The sequence below is a fragment of the Salvelinus namaycush genome, chromosome 2, assembly GCF_016432855.1.
Source record: "Salvelinus namaycush isolate Seneca chromosome 2, SaNama_1.0, whole genome shotgun sequence".
NCBI classification, from domain to species: domain Eukaryota; kingdom Metazoa; phylum Chordata; class Actinopteri; order Salmoniformes; family Salmonidae; genus Salvelinus; species Salvelinus namaycush.
Genome location: NC_052308.1, coordinates 28469720 through 28491240, shown reverse-complemented (window position 1 = coordinate 28491240; position 21521 = coordinate 28469720). Strand labels below are relative to the sequence as shown.

The window sequence follows — 21521 nt, the reverse complement described above, 5'->3', positions numbered from 1 at the left end:
ACAATGACTTTGGACAAAGTTGCACAGTACTAATTTAAACATTAGTTATGTAAAGTGCTTTACATAACCTCATTTAGTCGTGGTCTTAGAAACCCTAAATTGAGACCACCACTCATTAGGAGAAAGTACATAATGTTTCATTGTCATATATTTGTGTAATATTAGCAACAACAATATCAGAACACTGAATAGATAAAATGTTTTATTTACTAGACAATCATTTTCCAAATGTATTGACAAATACACAATCACACATATATACATAGACACAAGGCATTACAAATGAAGGTCAAGTATTTTCTCTGTAACTCTGGCCTCTGACCACCACTCAACCATCTATGAATACCATCCCATTAAGTGTAGTTTGGAGCTGGATTCTGTCTGTATCCATTCAGTAGCCATGATTCAAAGAGGGATTAAATGGTTGCAGGGCAGAACTGTGTTGGTCGTATTGCAGGTAAGGAAAATGGGTTATTGGATGGGTGGGTCACTTGCAAAGAGGTGGTATGGTGTCCATTGCAATTGCCTATGGAGGAGGTGGCTAGATCACTGTAGCGTGACGATGCGTGAGAAGACACCAGGAGGCTCTTTGCCGTCGCCCAGCGCTGCACCGAATCCCTCCTGTTGCCTCGCCCTGGCCAGCTTTGCAAGAGACAGGAATGACTTAGGTTCTGTGATGGCAAGGTCGCTCAGAACACGTCGATTCACCTCAACACTACTCTGTAACGGGAGAGAAAAGGGATGGAAGTGTAAATAAATATACACCTTGAACTAACAAAAATCTAAGGAGAACTTAGGATTTGAGTTACAACATTAAGGAGTGGGATAAGAGGGTAGTGCAGAGGGTTTTTACAGTAAAGTACATAAAATCAATCATGTAACATTCTATTTGTACCATTCATCCCTATTTGTTATTAATATATAACATTTTCCGTGAATCCCCTCCAGCTAATGTTTTTATTTTCTAAGTATCTTCTGTGCTCTGATTACATGTGGTTGCCCTCTTAATAGAGCCGCTGCATCATTGTAAATCAGACCTTGGGAACAAAAATGCCATACAGCGGTGTACTGAATTCTCACTAGCTGAGACAGAGTGGTAACTAGGTTAAGACATATACTGTAGGCCTACTGTACTGACCTTCACCAGGTTGTGCATAAGGGCGGGGTACTTCATGCCGTGCTCCCGTGATGCTGCCGCGATGCGTGAGATCCACAACTGATGAAAGACATTGTTTTAGGATCACACAATAGCAATCATCTACATTAGAGGTCGACCGATTAAATCGGGGCCGATTTCAAGTTTTCATAACAATCGGAAATCTGTATTTTTGGGCGCCGATTTAACGTTTTTTTTTTTTACACCTTTATTTAACTAGGCAAGTCAGTTAAGAACACATTCTTATTTTCAATGACGGCCTAGGAACAACAGACTTTTAACCTTGTCAGCTCGGGGGATCCAATCTTGCAACCGTACAGTTAACTAGTCCAATGCTCTAACACTGATTACATTGCACTCCACGAGGAGCCTGTCTGTGCCGCGAATGCAGTAAGCTAAGGTAAATTGCTAGCTAGCATTAAACTTATCTTATAAAAAACAATCAATGACTGTCATTGCTCCAATGTGTACTTAACCATAAACATCAATGCCTTTCTTAAAATCAATACACAAGTATATATTTTTAAACCTGCATATTTAGCTAAAAGAAATCCAGGGTAGCAGGCAATATTAACCAGGTGAAATTGTGTCATTTCTCTTGCGTTCATTGCATGCAGAGTCAGGGTATATGCAACAGTTTGGGCCGCCTGGCTCTTTACGAACTAATTTGCCAGAATTTTACGTAATTATGACATAACATTGAAGGTTGTGCAATGTAACAGGAATATTTAGACTCACGGATGCCACCCGTTAGATAAAATACGGAACGGAATAAACGTTTTGTTTTCAAGGTGATAGTTTCCGGATTAGTCAAAGGTATATGGTTTAGAGAGAAATAGTCGATAATTCCTGTAATAACTTACGGCTGAACTTGAAAGGGGTCACTCCGTTATTTTACCGTTCATGTCTTCCATAGAGAATATCTTGATCTACTTCAAATAAGGTCTGTGTTTCGTGCAGGCTTAAACCGCCTCGACATTTTGATACCCGTGTAAATCTCACTAGGATAAGGTAACGTTTGTCAACATATTTTCATAAATCCACTCTATAAAAAAATTGATCTTCGCTTATATTTAGCCAATATTGAGCAGAGTTACCTTGTCCTATGGATATCTACACAGTTATAAAATTGGCACGGTGGTGTAAGCCTACACGAAACACAGACCTTATTTTAAGTGAATCTAAAAAAATATCCTATGGAATAAATGAAGGAACCGCTTTTCAGATTTTGCTAGATGTCATGGGAATTATGACTCGCACTTTGGTCGTCAATTCTTACCATGCCCATTATTAAAATAAAATTTCCTGCATATAGAAATGACAGTTTTTGTTTTCAACATTCATCACAGGTAACTTAAACTCTATTTTTATTCAAACAGTTGAGAGTATGTCTCCTAAGCAGACTCTTCAGTATCATTGTCACTTCAGAGCTGTGTGTACGTGTATTTATGTATTATATTAAGTTAAAATAAAAGTGTTCATTGCTCATTAGGTATTGTTGCAATTGTCATTATTACAAAAATGTGTGTGTATGATATATATAAAATTTTATTTTTAATAAATCGGCATTGGCTTTTTTTGTCCTCCAATAATCGGTATCAGCGTTGAAAAATCATAATCGGTCGACCTCTAATCTACATGTAGCTGATTATCATAAGGATGAGAGGAGAGTTCTTGATGACATGTTAGGGTGCACATATAGATCTAGGGTATAGCATAGCTAGCACATCAGATTAGATGTATCAATGACATGGCTATAATTCTGAACATGCTCTTACCGTACGCATGTTACGTCGTTTTATTTTGCGAGCCTTAGTAGCATATACAAAGGCCCTTCGTACTGCCCTCACTGCCAGGCTGTAGCATCTGTTCTTTCTACCTCTGAAGTGCTGATGGACACAGATAGGGGAAGAGAAATACAGATGGGAATGGGCAAAAAGGGTGACACACTACAAGGGTATGAGGGTTCTTTGGAGCCAAGTTCATTTTAACTCTGACAATACAGGAAGTGAATTGAAATGAATTAATTGAAAAGTCCATGGAAATAACATTGCACAATTTTAATTCATCCCCAGGATAACATTTAATTGAACCCAAATGGAAAGGTAGATTGGTTTTTACTTCATTGACGTTAATTGGCAGATGACCTCTAGTAACGTTACTCAGGTAAAATTGAGAAACATCTTCGTCTCTTAACCACCTAGCTAGGTTGCTAACTAAATAAGACGACTAGCTATAACGTTACCACACTTGTACACTGTATCTGCATGACATGTGCAAGAGGTGAGTAGGACTAGCTACAACAGGCCTAAAATTGGCACAGTCCTCCTCTTTGGAATGAGACTAGCCCTAAAATAAGTACCAGACAGCTATTTGGGAAACTAGCTGAAATGCTTCGTATGTAATTTCTAGCTATCTTAACTAGCATCATAACTAGTTAGCTATATAACGTTAATAGATGAGTCACCTGCAGTGTAAAACTGTCACTACGGTGAGTAAAGGTTGCATACAAAGCAGCTAAATTCTGTAATGTCAATTAAATAGAATAGCTAGCTAACTGTCAGTCAATGGCTGGCTAGCTAGTAGCTACAGTGCTAACTTACCCGTGCATTACTGAGAACTTCTTGAACCTTCCAATATCGATCAGGTCCACGATTGCGGATCCAGCAAGATAAAGTCAAAAACACCATCTTTCTTTCTTAAAGATTTTGATACGATCCTGTAGTTTTCCCTTTGTCAACCCCAATGGATTAGATGACCTTTATGCAGCACGGGAGATCACATGTGTACGCGGCTTTTTGCAGACTAGCTAGTATTATGCCGGTAGCACAAATGATGATGTCAAATTGGAATGGTAAAAAGGAAACCTTCTAAATAAAATCCCGCATTTCAAAACATTACAGTGTGGATAACTAATTCAAAAGATATTGCATTTTAATCAATTGCCACTTTTATTATGCCAATAACAAAATACAAAAAGTAATAAAAAAAAATATATATATATATATATATATATATACAGAACCAGTCAAACGTTTGGACACACCTACTCATTCCAGGGATTTTCTATATTTATACTATTTTCTACATTGTAGAATAATAGTGAAGACATCTAAACTATGAAGTAACACATGGAATCATGTAGTAACCAAAAAAGTGTTAAACAAATCTAAATATATTTTATATTTGAGATTCTTCAAAGTAGCCACCCTTTGCCTTGATGACAGCTTTGCACACTCTTGGCATTCTCTCAACCAGCTTCACATGGAAGGCTTTTCCAACAGTATTGAAGGAGTTCCCACATATGCTGAGCACTTGTTGGCTGCTTTTCCTTCACTCTGAGGTCCAACTCATCCCAAACCATCTCAATTGGGTTGAGGTCAGGTGATTGTGGAGGCCTTGGTCAAATAGCCCTTACACAGCCTGGAGGTGTGTTGGGTCATTGTCCTGTTGAAAAACAAATGATAGTCCCACTAAGCGCAAACCAGATGGGATGGCATATCGCTGCAGAATGCTGTGCTAGACATGCTGGTTAAGTGTGCCTTGAATTCTAAATAAATCACTCAGTGTCACCAGCAAAACATCCCCACACCATCACACCTCCTGTAGAAAGGCCCATGGAGTTGGTGGAATCGTCCTTTAATTCATGGCCACTTGCTCAGCTGGGCCAGGGGCGTTTCAATTGGTATAGAATCAGCTTGATCCCCTCTGTCAAATACGCTTGGACCTTATTTTTTGGTATTTTCTCTGAAAATGAAAGAATCAAAGAAATTTAGAATTAAAAAAAGGTTTATCCCCTGGTTCTACCGTGATCTTGCAGAGTTACTACACCTCAATAATTGCATTTGGTGAAAGGCTCGGCACACGCATACTCTTGTTCAGGCAAATGAGAAAAAGTGCACTGAGGCTACCCGGAAGGCCAAAGTTAGTTACTTTAAGAAGCAGTTCTCTCTCTGTGTGTCAAACCACAAGAAGTTCTGGGAAACGGTTAAAGACCTGGAGAATAAACCCTCCCCCTCACAAGCTGCCCATGTCCCTTAAAGTTGATGATGTGGTTGGTACTGACAAGAAGCACATGGCTGAGCTTTTTAATCACCACTTCATTAAGTCAGGATTCCTATTTGACTCAGCCATGCCTCTTTGCCCGTCAAACATTTCCTCATCTCCCACCCCTTCTAATGCAACTAGCCCCGATGCTCCTCCCTCTTTTCCCCCTGCCCAGCTACAAATTATTTCCCTGCAGGTGGTCAATGAGTCCGAGGTGCTAAAGGAGCTCCTTAAACTTGACCCCAAAAAAACATCTTTCTTCTTTAAGGTTGCTGCCCCTATAATCGCCAAGCCTATCTCTGACCTTTTTAACCTGTCTCTCTTCTCTGGGGAGGTTCACATTGCTTGGAAGGCAGCCACGGTTCATCCTATATTTAAAAGGGGAGATCAAGCTGATCCTAACTGTTATAGGCCTACTTCTATTTTGCCCTGTTTAACAAGTGTTGGAAAACTTGTCATTAATCAACTGACTGGCTTTCTTGATGTCTATACTATTCTCTCTGGTATGCAATCTGTTTTCCGTTCAGGTTATGGATGTGTCACTGCAACCTTAAAGGTCCTCAATGATGTCGCCATTGCCCTTGATTCTAAGCAATATTGTGCTGCTATTTTTATTGACTTGGCCAAAGCTTTTGATACGGTAGACCATTCCATTCTTGTGGGCCGTCTAAGGAGTATTGGTGTCTCTGAGGCCTGGTTTGGCCTGGTTTGCTAACTACCTCTCTCAAAGAGTGCAGTGTATCAAACCAGAACATCTGCTGTCTCAGCCACTGCCTGTCACCAAGGGTGTACGCCAAGGCTCGATCATAGACCCCACGCTCTTCTCAATTTACATCAGCAACATAGCTCAGGCAGTAGGAAGCTCTCTCATCCATTTATATGCAGATGATACAGTCTTATACTCAGCTGGCCCCTCCCCAGATTTAGTGTTAAACACTCTACAACAAAGCTTTCTTAGTGTCCAACAAGCTTTCTCTGTCCTTAACCTTGTTCTGAACACCTCCAAAACAAAGGTCATGTGGTTTGGTAAGAATAATGCCCCTCTCCCCACATGTGTGATTACTACCTCTTGAGGGTTTAGAGCTTGAGGTAGTCACCTCATACAAGTACTTGGGAGTATGGCTAGACGGTACACTGTCCTTCTTTCAGCACATATCAAAGCTGCAGGCTAAAGTTAAATCTTGACTTGGTTTCCTCTATCGTAATCGCTCCTCTTTCACACCAGCTGCTAAACTAACCTTGATTCAGATGACAATCCTACCCATGCTAGATTACAGAGACATAATTTATAGATCGGCAGGTAAGGGTGTTCTCGAGCGGCTAGATGTTCTTTACCATTCGGCCATCAGATTTGCCACCAATGCTCCTAAAAGGACACATCGCTGCACTCTATACTCTTCTGTAAACTGGTCATCTCTGTATACCTGTCTCAAATCCCACTGGTTGATCCTTATTTATAAAACCCTCTTAGGCCTCACTTTCCCACTATCTGAGATATCTACTGCAGCCCTCATCCTCCACATACAACACCCGTTCTGCTATTCACATTCTGTTAAAGGTCCCCAAAGCACACACATCCCTGGGTCGCTCCTCTTTTCAGTTCACTGCAGCTAACGACTGGAACGAGCTGCAACAAACACTCAAACTGGACAGTTTTATCTCAATCTCTTAATTCACAGACTCAATCATGGACACTTACTGACAGTTATGGCTGCTTTGAGTGATGTATTGTTGTCTCTACCTTCTTGCCCTTTGTGCTCTTGTCTGTGCCCAATACTGTTTGTACCATGTTTTGTGCTGCTACCATGGTGTGCTGCTGCTATGTTGTGTTGCTACCATGTTGTTGTCATGATGTGTTGCTACCATGCTGTGTTGTCATGTGTTGCTGCCATGATATGTTGTTGTCTTAGGCCTCTCTTTATGTAGTGTTATGTTGTCTCTCTTGTCGTGATGTGTGTTTTTTTCCTATATTTTTATTACATTTATTTTTATTTTTAATCCCAGCCCCCGTCCCCGCAGGAGGCCTTTTCCTCCTTTTAATGAGTTGAGATCTGTCGGACATTTCCACCTGACCTAATTAAAGCTCCCCTGGCCCAGCTGAGCAAGTGGCCATGAATTAAAGGATGATTCCACCAACTCCATGGGCCTTTCCACAGCCATCCCGGGAATTTGTTAAATTCCAAACTCCTCAAAAGGCTCATCGCTCCACGTCCTCTGTCATCTCAGGGAGAGGAATTAGTTGGGCAACTGATCGGATATATGTCCGGTTCTTTACCTGGATCTCCACTGATCTAATACAACCGTCGGTCCCAGGCATGGTCTTGGTGATATGGCCCACCAGCCAGGAGGCTCGAGGCACTTGAGGGCCCACTATCATTACTACTTGGCCAGTGTCCAGCCTGGCCATTTCTTTCCACCATTTCCCTCTGTGCTGTAGGCTTGGTAGGTAATCCCGAATGAATTTGGCCCAGACATGGTCAGCCAAGATCTGACTGTGTCGCCACCGGTGTCTGCCAACGAGGTTGGTATCAGCATACATGGCTTGAGGAAGTGACGCATCTCGGCGCCTCATCAGGAGCAGATTTGGTGTAACAGGATCTGGGTCAGCGATGTCTGCAGAGAGATATCCCAAGAGTTTGGAGTTCAGTATCCCTTCCACCTCTAGCAGGACGGTCCGCAAGACAGTTTCAGTGACAGTTTGGTCCCCCAGGACAACTCATAAGGCCGACTTCACAGATTTGATCTCTCGCTCCCATGTTCCTCCAAAATTCTGCTTGGCGCAGCCTCCCTCCGACTCTGATCAATCCGAGGATTTGGTCGTACTCTGGGGCAAGAGTGAGAAGACGGCTGTCCTTAGCCACTTCCCTACCGGCTTTCAGAGCTTTTAGCTCCTCAGGGAAGCTGGCCCAGCTAAGCAAGTAGCCATGAATTAAAGGACGATTCCACCAACTCCATTGGCCTTTCTACAACTCCTCCTCCATGCTTCACGGTGGGAACCACACATGTGGAGATCATCCGTTCACCTACTCTGCGTCTCACAAAGACACAGCGGTTGGAACGAAATATCTCAAATTTGGATTCATCAGAACAAAGGATTATTTTCCACCGGTCTAATGTCCATTGATCGTGTTTCTTGGCCCAAGCAAGTCTCTTCTTCTTATTGGTGTCCTTTAGTAGTGGTTTGTTTGCAGCAATTCGACCATGAAGGCCTGATTCATGCAATCCTCTGAAAAGTTAATGTTGAGATGTGTCTGTTACTTGAACTCTGTGAAGCATTTATTTGTGCTGGTAACTCTAATGAACTTATCCTCTGCAGCAGAGGTAACTCTGGGTCTTCCTTTCCTGTGGTGGTCCTCACGAGAGCCAGTTTCATCATAGTGCTTGATGGTTTTTGCGACTGCACTTTGAAAGTTCTTGACATTTTCCAGATTGACTGACCTTCATGTCTTAAAGTAATGATGGACTGTCATTTCTCTTTGCTTATTTGAGCTGTTCTAGCCATAATATGGACTTGGTATTTTACCAAATAGGGCTATCTCTGTATACCACCCCTACCTTGTCACAATACAACTGATTGGCTCAAATGCATTAAGAAGGAAAGAAATTCCACAAATTAACTTTTTATAAGGCACACCTGTTAATAGAAATGCATTCCAGGTGACTACCACATGAAGCTGGTTATGAACATGCCAAGAGTGTGCAAAGCTGTCATCAAGGTGAAGGGTGGCTATTGTCATGGAAATGCTAACCAGAAAAGAAGAGATAGACTGTAGATTCCTCAAAACATCTTATTTTCTTATAAGATTTGCAAAAATGGAGCTGGTTAACAATCGCACAACAGGTGCAACAGTCAAGAGGCCAACCAACAAGAGTTGGGTCTCAGCCTTTATAGGAAAATACAACCTCTTTTGTCTATGTGACAGTTTGGGAGGTGTGTGCGATCATGGTGTGAGTGTAACAGTTTAACTTTAGTCCGTCCCCTCGCGAACCAGGTAACCTTCTGCACACATCAACAACTGACACCCACGAAGCATCGTTACCCATCGCTCCACAAAAGCCGCGGCCCTTGCAGAGTAAGGGGAACTACTACTTCAAGGTCTCAAAGCGAGTGACGTCACCGATTGAAACGCTATTAGCGCGCACCACCGCTAACTAGCTAGCCATTTCACATTGGTTACACTCACCCCCCTTTCGACCTCCTCCTTTTCCGCAGCAACCAGTGATCCGGGTCAACAGCATCAATGTAACAGTTTAACTTTAGTCCGTCCCCTCGCCCCGACCCGGGCGCGAACCAGGGACCCTCTGCACACATCAACAACTGACACCCACGAAGCATCGTTACCCATCGCTCCACTTGGATTAGAATCCAAGTCTGTAGCCCCCCCCCCAAAATTTTTTTTTAAAAACTTTTAACTTTCAAGAGACCCCATGGAGGTAATGGGTCAGGGGTCATGTAGGCCAAGGTTTTTCTGTCTGAGGTTCTTATTGTCACTGAGTGTACTGAACATGTAACAGGCATGTTTTCCTACGGGGTCTTTGAATTCCCCTAATTCTCTTTAGATATTTGGTGACATATGCATTGCAAGGTATTGCATACCTCATTTTGTTTCTTTGTAGTATGCAAGTGTAATTCAGCAGGGGAGAATGTAAACAGGGTTGGTTATGTTTCCACTTGCCTCTAAAGAAATGTATATTTAATGTAACAGTTTAACTTTAGTCCGTCCCCTCGTGAGTGTTTTGTCCTTAATATGACTGAATCAAATTCTGTTCCTTACATGCTGACTGACAAAAGCAACATAAAGGTTGAGAAATTAAGAAATACACTCCAGACTGTAGTGATGCTGACTTGCAATTAATTACCATACAGTAAGAATCTGTGTGGACTCATTTAATCACATCTATTACAATTCCATGTTGCACAATCACAAACAATAATGAGGAAGGTACAAGGGCATGAAGTACTGGCAAACAACATAGCATATTCCATACGCTGCAAAAACACCTATATGTTCTCATTCTAGTAGCCTATGCACTCACTAGCTGGTTATATTTTGAGAAAACCATCACAAAAATACAAAACAAGTCTTGTGAATGTTAGAAAGAACTTGGGCTGATATCTAATTTCCTTATCAGGATATTCATTCCTTGGACCATGTTGATCATGTTCAGCATTGTGTAGAAGTGGAATTTCGATAGCATCCACTTCATCGGCATTAACAAAGGTGAATGCCATGTTGTCCGACTTGCTGTCTGTGCATATGTACCTTCCTCGACTTTACTCGTCCACAGTCGGCTACTTTCGGCTTACCACTCAAACGCACCCAATCTGTTGTTGATGCAATGAGCATCTGGTGAAAGCTTCACTGACTACACACGCAAGTAGTGGTCCCACATTTATTTGAGCAACAAATAAAGTAAAACTCTGTTAGCTTACTAACAACTGTGTTACATAAACTCTTTCATCAAATCAAAGTTTATTGACTGCATACACAGATTTGCAGATGTTATCGCAGGTGCAGCGAAATGCTTGTGTTTCTAGCTTCAACAGTGCAATAATACCAAGAAATAAAATAAAAAAGCAATACACATAATACAGAACATAAAAAAAATACAAGAATAATCAGAACTAGCCATGTCAGAGACCAGAATAAATCTATATATATATATATACATATATATATATACATATAATGCACATTTGTGGCCTGCTGGAGGTCATTTTGCAGGGCTCTGGCAGTGCACCTCCTTGCACAAAGGCGGAGGTAGCGGTCCTGCTGCTGGGTTGTTGCCCTCCTACGGCCTCCTCCACGTCTCCTGATGTACTGGCCTGTCTCCTGGTAGCGCCTCCATGCTCTGGACACTACGCTGACAGACACAGCAAACCTTTTTGCCACAGCTCGCATTGACGTGCCATCCTGGATGAGCTGCACTACCTGAGCCACTTGTGTGGGTTGTAGACTCCGTCTCATGCTACCACTAGAGTGAGAGCACCGCCAGCATTCAAAAGTGACCAAAACATCAGCTAGGAAGCATAGGAACTGAGAAGTGGTCTGTGGTCACCACCTGCAGAACCATTCCTTTATTGGGGGTGTCTTGCTAATTGCCTATAATTTCCACCTTTTGTCTATTCCATTTGCACAACAGCATGTGAAATTTATTGTCAATCAGTGTTGCTTCCTAAGTGGACAGTTTGATTTCACAGAAGTGTGATTGACTTGGAGTTACATTGTGGTGTTTAAGTGTTCCCTGTTTTTTTTTGTTTTTGTTCACTACATACTTCAGAAGAAACTAACGTCTGTTAGCTTGGCTTAGCATTTTGCTGAAGCAAGGAGTCCCACCTAGCAAAATGTAGTTGAAAAGACGACTATGCCCGACGTCGAATCTACGTTCGGTTGATGTTGAAAAGACGTCTTTTTTATGTCGTTGAAAATACATATTTTATGTCGTTTAAAAGATGACTACAAAGACGTCCGTCTACGTTCGCTTTTGGTTGAAAGTGAAAATACATATTTTTCAGGTCACTGTTTCAACGTACTTGCATACAGACACAGTATCAAAAATTGGTCTATGAACAATTTTATAAACCATCATACATCACTGCAGTACTTACACAGAGTATTTATTGACAACATTCAAGTGCTAAATGTCTTTATTCCACTACTGAAGAAGCATGACTCAAATCACCTACTCTAGCCGTATTTCAAACATCCTACTCATATTTCAAACATCCAAAAGATACATGTTTAACTATTCCATGTCTCACCGTTATTATTGCAAATACATATGAACAAAAGGGGTTTTCATTTGGTTTTGATGGTTCATATTTACAGTTCATGTAATATTTAGTAATCATCATCATTATTTATAAAACTAACTGAGAATTTATTTGAACAATTCTATTTATAAAACAATGGAGTAAAACAAGCTTATATTTTGGGTTGGGCATGGCATCCTATTCTTTCTCTTTTAATCAATGGCATCAACATATTGCAGAACCAATGAACCGACCAATCAACCAACTTTTGCAAAAACCAATGAACAAGTATGTGAAAAAGAAACACATATCTTGGTTCATCTTAGTATAAAAACAGTATAAATTCAGTATGTATCTTCCACCTTGTCAAAATTGTACATGGTACAGGATGTACACTTAGTGTACAAAACGTTATGTACACCTGCTCTTTCCATGAGAGACTGACCAGGTGAATCCAGCTATGATCCCTTATGGATGTAACTTGTTATATCCACTTCAATCAGTATAGATGAATGGGAGGAGGCAGGTTGAAGAGCCTTTGACCGGGGTATGGTAGTAGGTACCAGGCGTACCGGTTTGTGTCAAGAACTGCAACACTGCTGGGTTTTTCACAACAATTTTCTGTGTGTATCAAAAATGGTCCACCACCCAAAGGACATCCAACCAACTTCACACAACCGTGGGAGGCATTAGAGTCTACATGGGCCCTGTGGAACACTTTTGACACCTTGTAGAGTCCATGCTGTGATGAATTGCAGCTGTTCTGAGGGCAAAAGGGGGAGGCAACCCAATATTAGGAAGGTGTTCTTAATGTTTTCTACACTCAGTGTAAGTTTAGTATCACTTTTCAACCAATCCAGTGCATTTTTATATTAAAAAATAGTGGAAATCAACAATACGTCAAGGGATTTAAGCATTGATAAGCTTAAACGTCCATCTTCCACCCATGGAGAGACCTATATACTGTAGCTTACCCTCCAGTCTTGGGGGTAGCAAGGCAGGACATCTTGGCTCATCTCCTGGTCAGTAGGGGGTGAGCAAATCATCACTGGTTCATACACACACAGGACAGCGACATAAAGCTTAGTTAATACAACACTACTATAGAGAGAAATAGAAATGCCTTCTTTTTGTAGACACTGACTCCGCCATGGTTCGTTAGACAAAGCATACAAGTAGAGTTTTTAGATACAGTTGAAGTCGGAAGTTTACATACACTTAGGTTGGAGTCATTAAAACTCGTTTTTCAACCACTCCACAAATTTCTTGTTAACAAACTATAGTTTTGGCAAGTCAGTTAGGACATCTACTCTATGCATGACACAAGTAATTTCCCCACCAATTGTGCACAGACAGATTATTTCACTGTATCACAATTCCAGTGGGTCAGAAGTTTACATACAATAAATTGACTGTGCCTTTAAACAGCTTGGAAAATTCAAAAAAATGATGTCATGGCGTTAGAAGCTTCTGATAGGTTAATTGACATAAATTGAGTCAATTGGAGGTGTACCTGTGGATGTATTTCAAGGCCTACCTTCAAACTCAGTGCCTCTTTGCTTGACATCATGGGAAAATCAAAAGAAATCAGCCAAGACCTCAGAAAAAATATTGTAGACGTCCACAAGTCTGGTTCATCCTTGGGAGCAATTTCCAAACGCCTGAAGGTACCACATTCATCTGTACAAACAATAGTACGCAAGTATAAACACCATGGGACCACGCAGCCATCATAGCGCTCAGGAAGGAGACGCGTTCTGTCTCCTAGAGATAAACGTACTTTGGTGCGAAAAGTGCAAATCAATCCCAGTACAACAGCAAAGGACCTTGTGAAGATGCTGGAGGAAACAGGTACAAAAGTATCTATAGCCACAGTAAAACGAGTCCTATATCGACATAACCTGAAAGGCCGTTCAGCAAGGAAGAAGCCACTACTCCAAACCCGCCATAAAAAAAGCCAGACTATGGTTTGCAACTGCATATGGGTACAAAGATCATATTTTTTGGAGAAATGTCCTCTGGTCTGATGAAACAAAAATAGAACTGTTTGGCCCTAATGACCATCGTTATGTTTGGAGGAAAAAGGGGGACGCTTGCAAGCCGAAGAACACCATCCCAACCGTGAAGCACGGGGGTGGCAGCATCATGTTGTGGGGGTGCTTTGCTACAGGAGGTACTGGTGCACTTCACAAAATAGATGGCAGCATGAGGGAGGAAAATGATGTGGATATATTGAAGCAACATCTCAAGACATCAGTCAGGAAGTTAAAGCTTGGTCGCAAATGGGTCTTCCAAATGGACAATGACCCCAAGCATACTTCCAAAGTTGTGGCAAAATGGCTTAAGGACAACAAAGTCAAGGTATTGGAGTGGCCATCACAAAGCCCTGACCTCAATCCTATAGATAATTTGTGGGCAGAACTGAAAAACCGTGTGCGAGCAAGGAGGCCTACAAACCTGACTAAGTTACACCAGCTCTGTCAGGAGGAATGGGCCAAAATTCACCCAACTTATTGTGGGAAGCTTGTGGAAGGCTACCCGAAACATTTGACCCAAGTTAAACAATGCAAAGGCAATGCTACCAAATGCTAATTGACTATATGTAAACTTCTGACCCACTGGGAATGTGATATAAGAAATAAAAGCTGAAATAAATCATTCTCTCTACTATTATTCTGACATTTCACATTCTTAAAATAAAGTGGTGATCCTAACTGACCTAAGACAGGGAATTTGTACTAGGATTAAATGTCAGGAATTGTAAAAAACTGAGTTTAAATGTAGTTGGCTAAGGTGTATGTAAACTTCCAACTTCAACATGCAGAAAATAAGGTCTGAGGTTAACACAGGCTTAGGAGATCTTGTATGTTTTGATCTATGAGATAATCATCATCAGCCAATGACACTTTTTGTACATTTTGAAGCATTTATGTAATCATACAAATAACATAAAGGCTTCATAATTCATAAAGGTAATGTTAACTGATATTAATACATTGAACAAAACATATAAGATCTCCTAAGCCTGTGTTAACCTCAGACCTTATTTTCTGTAACGACTTTCCTCTTCTTCTGACGAGGAGTAAGAGATATCGGACCAATGTGAAGCGCATTTTAATATATAAAACTGAACACTACAAAAATACAAAATAACAAAGTGAATGAACAAAACGAAAATCGAAACAGTCCCATATGGTACAGGAAACAACCACCCACAACCACCCACAAAAACTAATGAAAAACAGGCTACCTAAATATGGCTCCCAATCAGAGACAACGACTGACACCTGCCTCTGATTGGGAACCATACTAGGCCAAACACATAGAAATATAACCATAGAACAAAACATAGAAAAACAACATAGAATGCCCACCCCAACTCACGCCCTGACCAAACTAAAATAAAGACATAAAAAAGGAACTAAGGTCAGAAAGTGACATTTTCTGGTAACGCATTTCTGTTTTTTAGGAATACAAGCTGGCAAGCTCTATACCATGCCTTCTTAACTGTCCGTGGGAATATTAATTAAGTTGTAGTGATTTGAATTAAATCTAAAACTTCAGTCTCACAGACAACATGTTAATAGTGTATAACAAGAGGTATTACAGAGTGTTATGAATTTGATTATAATAATGCTATCTCTTACCTATCCAGCTTTGAGTCTGGGTCAGCTCCATACTGTACCCCAAATTTGAGCTTGACTACATTGATGTGCATGCAGGAGCGCAGACACTCCACCATCACCATGCCCCTCACACCCACTATGCTACTGTCCAGGTTGTTTCTGCATCCCTCCCAGCATGAACTACAGTAGCTATGACAGGGGAAAGGACATGAGGGTCGTGATCATTAGACACCAAAGAAGGAGAAGCGTGGGGCCAGCACCTCAAACACTAACCCTGCAGAAAGAGACACACAATTATGTAACTCTTCTGATGAATGGAAAAGTGTTGCAGTTGACAATCATCAACGCAGGAGGAACACATGTTGAATGCAGCCTTGCTTACCACGGTGTCCCTGAACACAAGCCTTCCCCAGTGCATGGGCCTCAAAAGTCAGGGAGCAGTTTTTTTCCATCTGGTAACAACACAGTATATTGGTATTGAGTGACACAATAACATACATCAATGTAGACAGTTAAAAGTTAAAACAGACATATATGGGCCCTTAATCAGAATGCACTATACAGCATGAAATAATTACTATATTCTGCATGGACAAACAAACCTCTGAGCCTGACAGATTCTCTCCAGAGCAGTCTAAGGCTGTTTATAAAAGCCAATTAAATGCTTAGTCCCCCCCATAATCAAACAAGTAGAGCTTGTCAGTGAAAGATAACCAAATTCAATAGTTTTTTCCCCATGTATCCCATGTATAAACATGTATCTATATACATATCGGATCATCCTGAAAGTTAAAGACCCCCCCCCAGTGGATATATTTTTGGAATGAAAATTCTTCGAATGTATTTTATGTTTAAACATCAGCTATGCAAAGACCCAACTGTTACATGACACACCTTCTGTAAAAGCCCCCCAACACCATGCTGGTCTGTGAGAAAAAAAGAAAGAAGCAAAAATGAGCCTTGGCATGGCAACATATATTGTAAAAACTATAACAGTTTACAGTTAAGCCACTGGTATGACAATAATATCACTAGCAAGCTATTACAGTTGTCACTCAGCAATAAAGTGAAGTGCATTACAGCCTAACAAAACTCTGTTAAGGAGAATTCACAGCTCTCATTTTTTAACTGCATTTGTCAGAGAGAGTGTGCAGAGACACATGTTTGACTGACTAACTAACTAATACAAATGGTGCAGAAATCAAATGTATCACAGCAGTCTAAACCCAGCTCACGTTCCCTATTAGTGGGTGAACAATCCAACGCTTGGTGAATTCTGCTTCACAGTGATAGGAAGAGGGGACAGCGAAGGATCAAAAAGCGACGTCGCTATGAACGCTTGGCTGCCACAAGCCAGTTATGGTGGTAACTTTTCTGACATCTCCTGCTTAAAAGCCAAAAATTCAGAAGGATTGTGAGGCCCCGCTTCACGGTCTGTATTCATACCGAAAATCAAGATCAAGCGAGCTTTTGCCCTTCTGCTCCACGGGAAGTTTCTGACCGTTTGACAGGTGGACCGCCCCAGTCAAACTCCCCACCTGCCACTGTCCACAGAGCGGGTCGCAACTGGCGCGAGCACTCGGGGCTCACCTCCCCGCAAGTGAAAAAACTATAAGAGTAGTGGTATTTCATCGGCGGCCGAGGCCTCCCACTAATTCGACTCCTCTCATGTCTCTTCACAGTGCCAGACTAGAGTCAAGCTCAACAGGGTCTTCTTTCCCCGCTGATTCCGTCAAGCCCGTTCCCTGGGCTGTGGTTTCGCTAGATAGTAGGTAGGGACAGTGGGAATCACTTTCATTCATTCATGCGCGTCATTAATTAGATGACGAGGCATTTGGCTACCTCAAGAGACTCTTAATTAAGTCCCGCCGTTTACCGCCGCTTCTTCGAATTTCCTTACTTTGACATGAGGGGGTAACAGCCACCCCGAAAGTGGTTTGAGTGTGACCGCTAAGGGTAGCATGCTACGGTCAGATATCATCAAATTGACATCCATTCGAGTCACGCCCGATGGTATCGTCAAATTATTTTCTGTCTTACAAACTGGACATCAGTTCCCGCTACTAACCTTCAGCGGACTTTAACTGGGTTTTTACACCCAATCGACATCAAGTGCCAGCGCAATACTTATAGGCTTGAGAACCAAATACCCATCGCAGTATCTAGCGGCACCATCGACCGGGTGTCGAAAGAAGCAACAGCAACAGAAAATAATCATCGTCTTTCAATCATTTGCTTGCCCAGACAGCCCTCTGGGACACAGCCATAGGAACCACCTTTACCAGCGCTTCATCGATATTCCTCACTTTGAAATGAGGGGGTCACAGTCACCCCACGGGGGATTTGAATGCGATGGCGACAAGTGGGTACGCTCCTTTGAATTTCATCAAGTTGACATTCAGTGATCCATGCCCAGTAGGAACCTAGGCATCTTCCGTCCATTTTATGGTTACGCAGCAAATCAATGGGCGTGGATGATACTACCCACATCAGACGTAGGCCTCCCTCCCCAGACAAGCTGGAGATACCTCTTCCCACTTCGTAGGGCATGAGCCAGATCCATGCAATGCCCTATCACTGCGGGGCCAATAGGTTAAGTCTCTGCCTCAAGTCTAGTGAGCGTAGAGGAGACCTCCCCACCTACAATGTGTGGGGCCGGCGAGCGCTGTAGCTGGGGAGATCCGCGAGAAGGGCCCGGCGCGCGTCCAGGTTTTCCGCCGCCAACCACCGGACCCGACTCCCCACAGGTTCGCCTTCGGCCCGCCGATGGACACCACCCCGACAAACCCTCGCACGCAGCCCCTTGCGAGACCGCGAGATGGGCCGCACAACGAACTTCCAATGGTGGCGAGAGGAGGGCGACGGAGCGACTGCTCCCCCAGCCCAGCCCCGCTTCGCACCCCAGCCCTTAGAGCCAATCCTTATCCCGAAGTTACGGATCTTTTTTGCCAACTTCCCTTACCTACATTGTTATAACACGCCAGAGGCTGTTCACCTTGAAGACCTGGTGTGGATATGGGTACAGCTCGGCGTGAGATTTACACCCTCTCCCCCGGATTTTCAAGGGCCAGGGAGAGCTCACCGGACGCCACGAAAACCGCATCGCTTTCCAGGGCTTGTGCCCCTCTCTCAGGGCGAACCCATTCCAGGGCGCCCTGCCCTTCACAAAGAAAAGAGAACTCTCCCCGGGGCTCCCGCCAGCTTCTCAGGGATCGGTCGCGTTACCGCACTGGAAGCCTCGCGGCGCCCGTATCCGCAAGTCCGTGTACATTTTGAAAGTAGTTTGAGGTCAATAGGTCACATTACCAAGGAGCTATTGAAATGAGAAACATTGAAAATTAATGTAAAATCGCGTGAGATTATAATGGACTAACTAAAGGGTGTGCAATGTGAAGTGTACATTCTGTTTGTCAGTAGGTCACATGACCAAGGAGCTATTGAAATTTGAATGCAAAAAAAGTTTGTACTTTGTTTACGCTCCCTAACTAATTCAACTAGGAATACAAAATGCTGCTCACATTTCAAATCAAAAACTTCGTCACATGCGCCAAATACAACAAGTGTAGACTTTACCGTGAAATGCTTACTTACTTACAAGCCCTTAACCAACAGTGCAGTTCAAGAAGAGTTAAGAAAATATTTACCAAGCAGACAAAAAAAAGTTATAATAAAAAGTAACACAATAAGAATAACGAGGCTATATACAGGGGGAACCAGTACCGAGTCAGTGTGCGGGGGTACAGGTTAGTTGAGGTAATTTGTACATGTAGGTAGGGATGAAGTGACCTTGCATAGATAATAAACAGTGAGTAGCAGCAGTGTACAAAAGGGGGGGGGTCAATGTAAATTGTCCGGTGGCGATTTTATTAATTGTTCAGCATTCTTATGGCTTGGGGGTAGAAGCTGTTGAGGAGCCTTTTGGTCATAGACTTGACGCTCCGGTACCGCTTGCCGTGCGGTAGCAGAGAAAAAAAAAACTTTGGTGACTGGAGTCTCTGACAATTTTATGGGCTTTCCTCTGACACTGCCTATTGTATAGGTTCTGGATGGCAGGGAGCTTGGCCCCAGTGATGTACTGGGCCGTTCGCACTACCCTCTGTAGCGCCTTACGGTCAGATGCCGAGCAGTTGCCACACCAGGCGGTGATGCAACCGGTCAAGATGCTCTCGATGGTGCAGCTGTAGAACCTTTTGAGGATCTGGGGACCCATGCCAAATCTTTTCAGTCTCCTGAGGGGGAAAAGGTTTTGTCGTGCGCTCTTCACGACTGTCTTGGTATGTTTGGACCATGATAGTTTGTTGAAGTGGACACAAGGAACTTGAAACTCTCGACCCGCTCCACAGAGCCCCATGGATGTTAATGGGGGGCTGTTCGGCCCGCCTTTTCCTGTAGTCCACGATCAGCTCCTTTGTCTTGCTCACATTGGGGGAGGTTGTTGTCCTGGCACCACACTGCCAGTTCTCTGACCTCCTCCCTATAGGCCGTCTCATCGTTGTCGGTGATCAGGTCTACCACTGTTGTGTCGTCAGCAAACTTAATGATGATGTTGGAGTCGTGTTTGGCCACGCAGGGAATACAGGAGGGGACTAAGTACACACCCCTGAGGGGCCACACCCCTGAGGGGCCACACTTTTAAGGATCAGCGTGGCAAACGTGTTGTTGCCTACTCGTACCACCTGGGGGCGGCCCGTCAGGAAGTCCAGGATCCAGCTGCAGAGGGAGGTGTTTAGTCCCAGAGTCCTTAGCTTAGTGATGAGCTTCGTCGGAACTATGGTGTTGGACGCTGAGCTGTAGTCAATGAACAGCATTCTCACATAGGTGTTCCTTTTGTCCAGGTGAGAAAGGGCAGTGTGGAGTGCGATTGAGATTGCGTCCTCTATGGATCTGTTGGGGCGGTATGCAAATTGGAGTGGGTCTAGGGTGTCCGGGAGGATGCTGTTGATGCCATGACTAGCCTTTCAAAGCACTTCATGGCTACCGACGTGAGTGCCACGGGGCGGTAATCATTTAGATAGGTTACCTTCACTTCCTTGGGCACAGAGACTATGGTGGTCTGCTTGAAACATGTAGGTATTACAGACTCGGTCAGGGAGAGGTTAAAAATGTCAGTGAAGACACTTGACAGTTTGTCCGCACATGCTTTGAGTACACGTCCTGGTAATCTGTCTGGCCCAGTGGCTTTGTGAATGTTGACCTGTTTAACGGTTTTGTTCACGTTGGCTCCCGAGAGCGTTATCACACAGTCATCCAGAACAACTGGTGCTGTTGTCCATGCTTCAGTGCTGCTTGCCTTGAAGCGAGCATAAAAGGCATTTAGCTCGTCTGGTAGGCTCATGTCACTGGGCAGCTCGCGTCTGGGTTTCCCTTTGTAGTCCGTACTAGTTTCAAGCCCTGCCACATCCGACGAGCGTCAGAGCCATGTAGTAGGATTCAATCTTAATCCTGTATTGACGCTTTGATTGTTTGATGGTTTGTCTGAGGGCATAGCGGGATTTCTTATAAGCGTCTGGATTAGTCTCCAGCTCCTTGAAAGCGACAGCTCTAGCCTTTAGCTCGATGTGGATGTTGCCTGTAATCCATGGCTTCTGGTTGGGATGATATCTTGGTAGATAGTGTGGTCTACAGCTTATCATAAGGTACTCTACCTCAGGTGAGCAATACCTCGAGACTTCTTTAATATTAGACTTCGCACACCAGCTGTTATTGACAAATAGACAGACACACACCCCCACCCCTCGTTTTACCAGAGGCAGCATCTCTGTTCTGCCGGTGCATGGAAAATCCCGCTAGCTCTATATTGTCCGTATCGTCGTTCAGCCACATCTCGATGAAACATAAGATGTTAGTTTTTGATGTCCTGTTGGTAGGATAATCTTAATCTTAGATTATCCAAGATTCTCAGAAGGCTGCCAGATCTGCGGCCCCTTTTCCTGCATCT

The 21521-nt window shown here is 43.0% G+C and overlaps 1 protein-coding gene across 1 annotated transcript; it reads right to left on the bottom strand.

The window, feature by feature from the left end:
• Positions 1 to 185: 185 nt before the first annotated feature.
• Positions 186 to 3996, bottom strand: mrpl20 (mitochondrial ribosomal protein L20). The gene is made up of 4 exons (XM_038969600.1): positions 3760 to 3996; positions 2935 to 3045; positions 1139 to 1216; positions 186 to 720 (listed from the first exon to the last, which is right to left on the bottom strand). Exons 1-4 carry the CDS (start codon positions 3844 to 3846, stop codon positions 547 to 549), a joined length of 450 nt encoding a protein of 149 aa, XP_038825528.1. The 5' UTR covers positions 3847 to 3996; the 3' UTR covers positions 186 to 546.
• Between the last annotated feature and the right edge of the window lie 17525 nt (positions 3997 to 21521).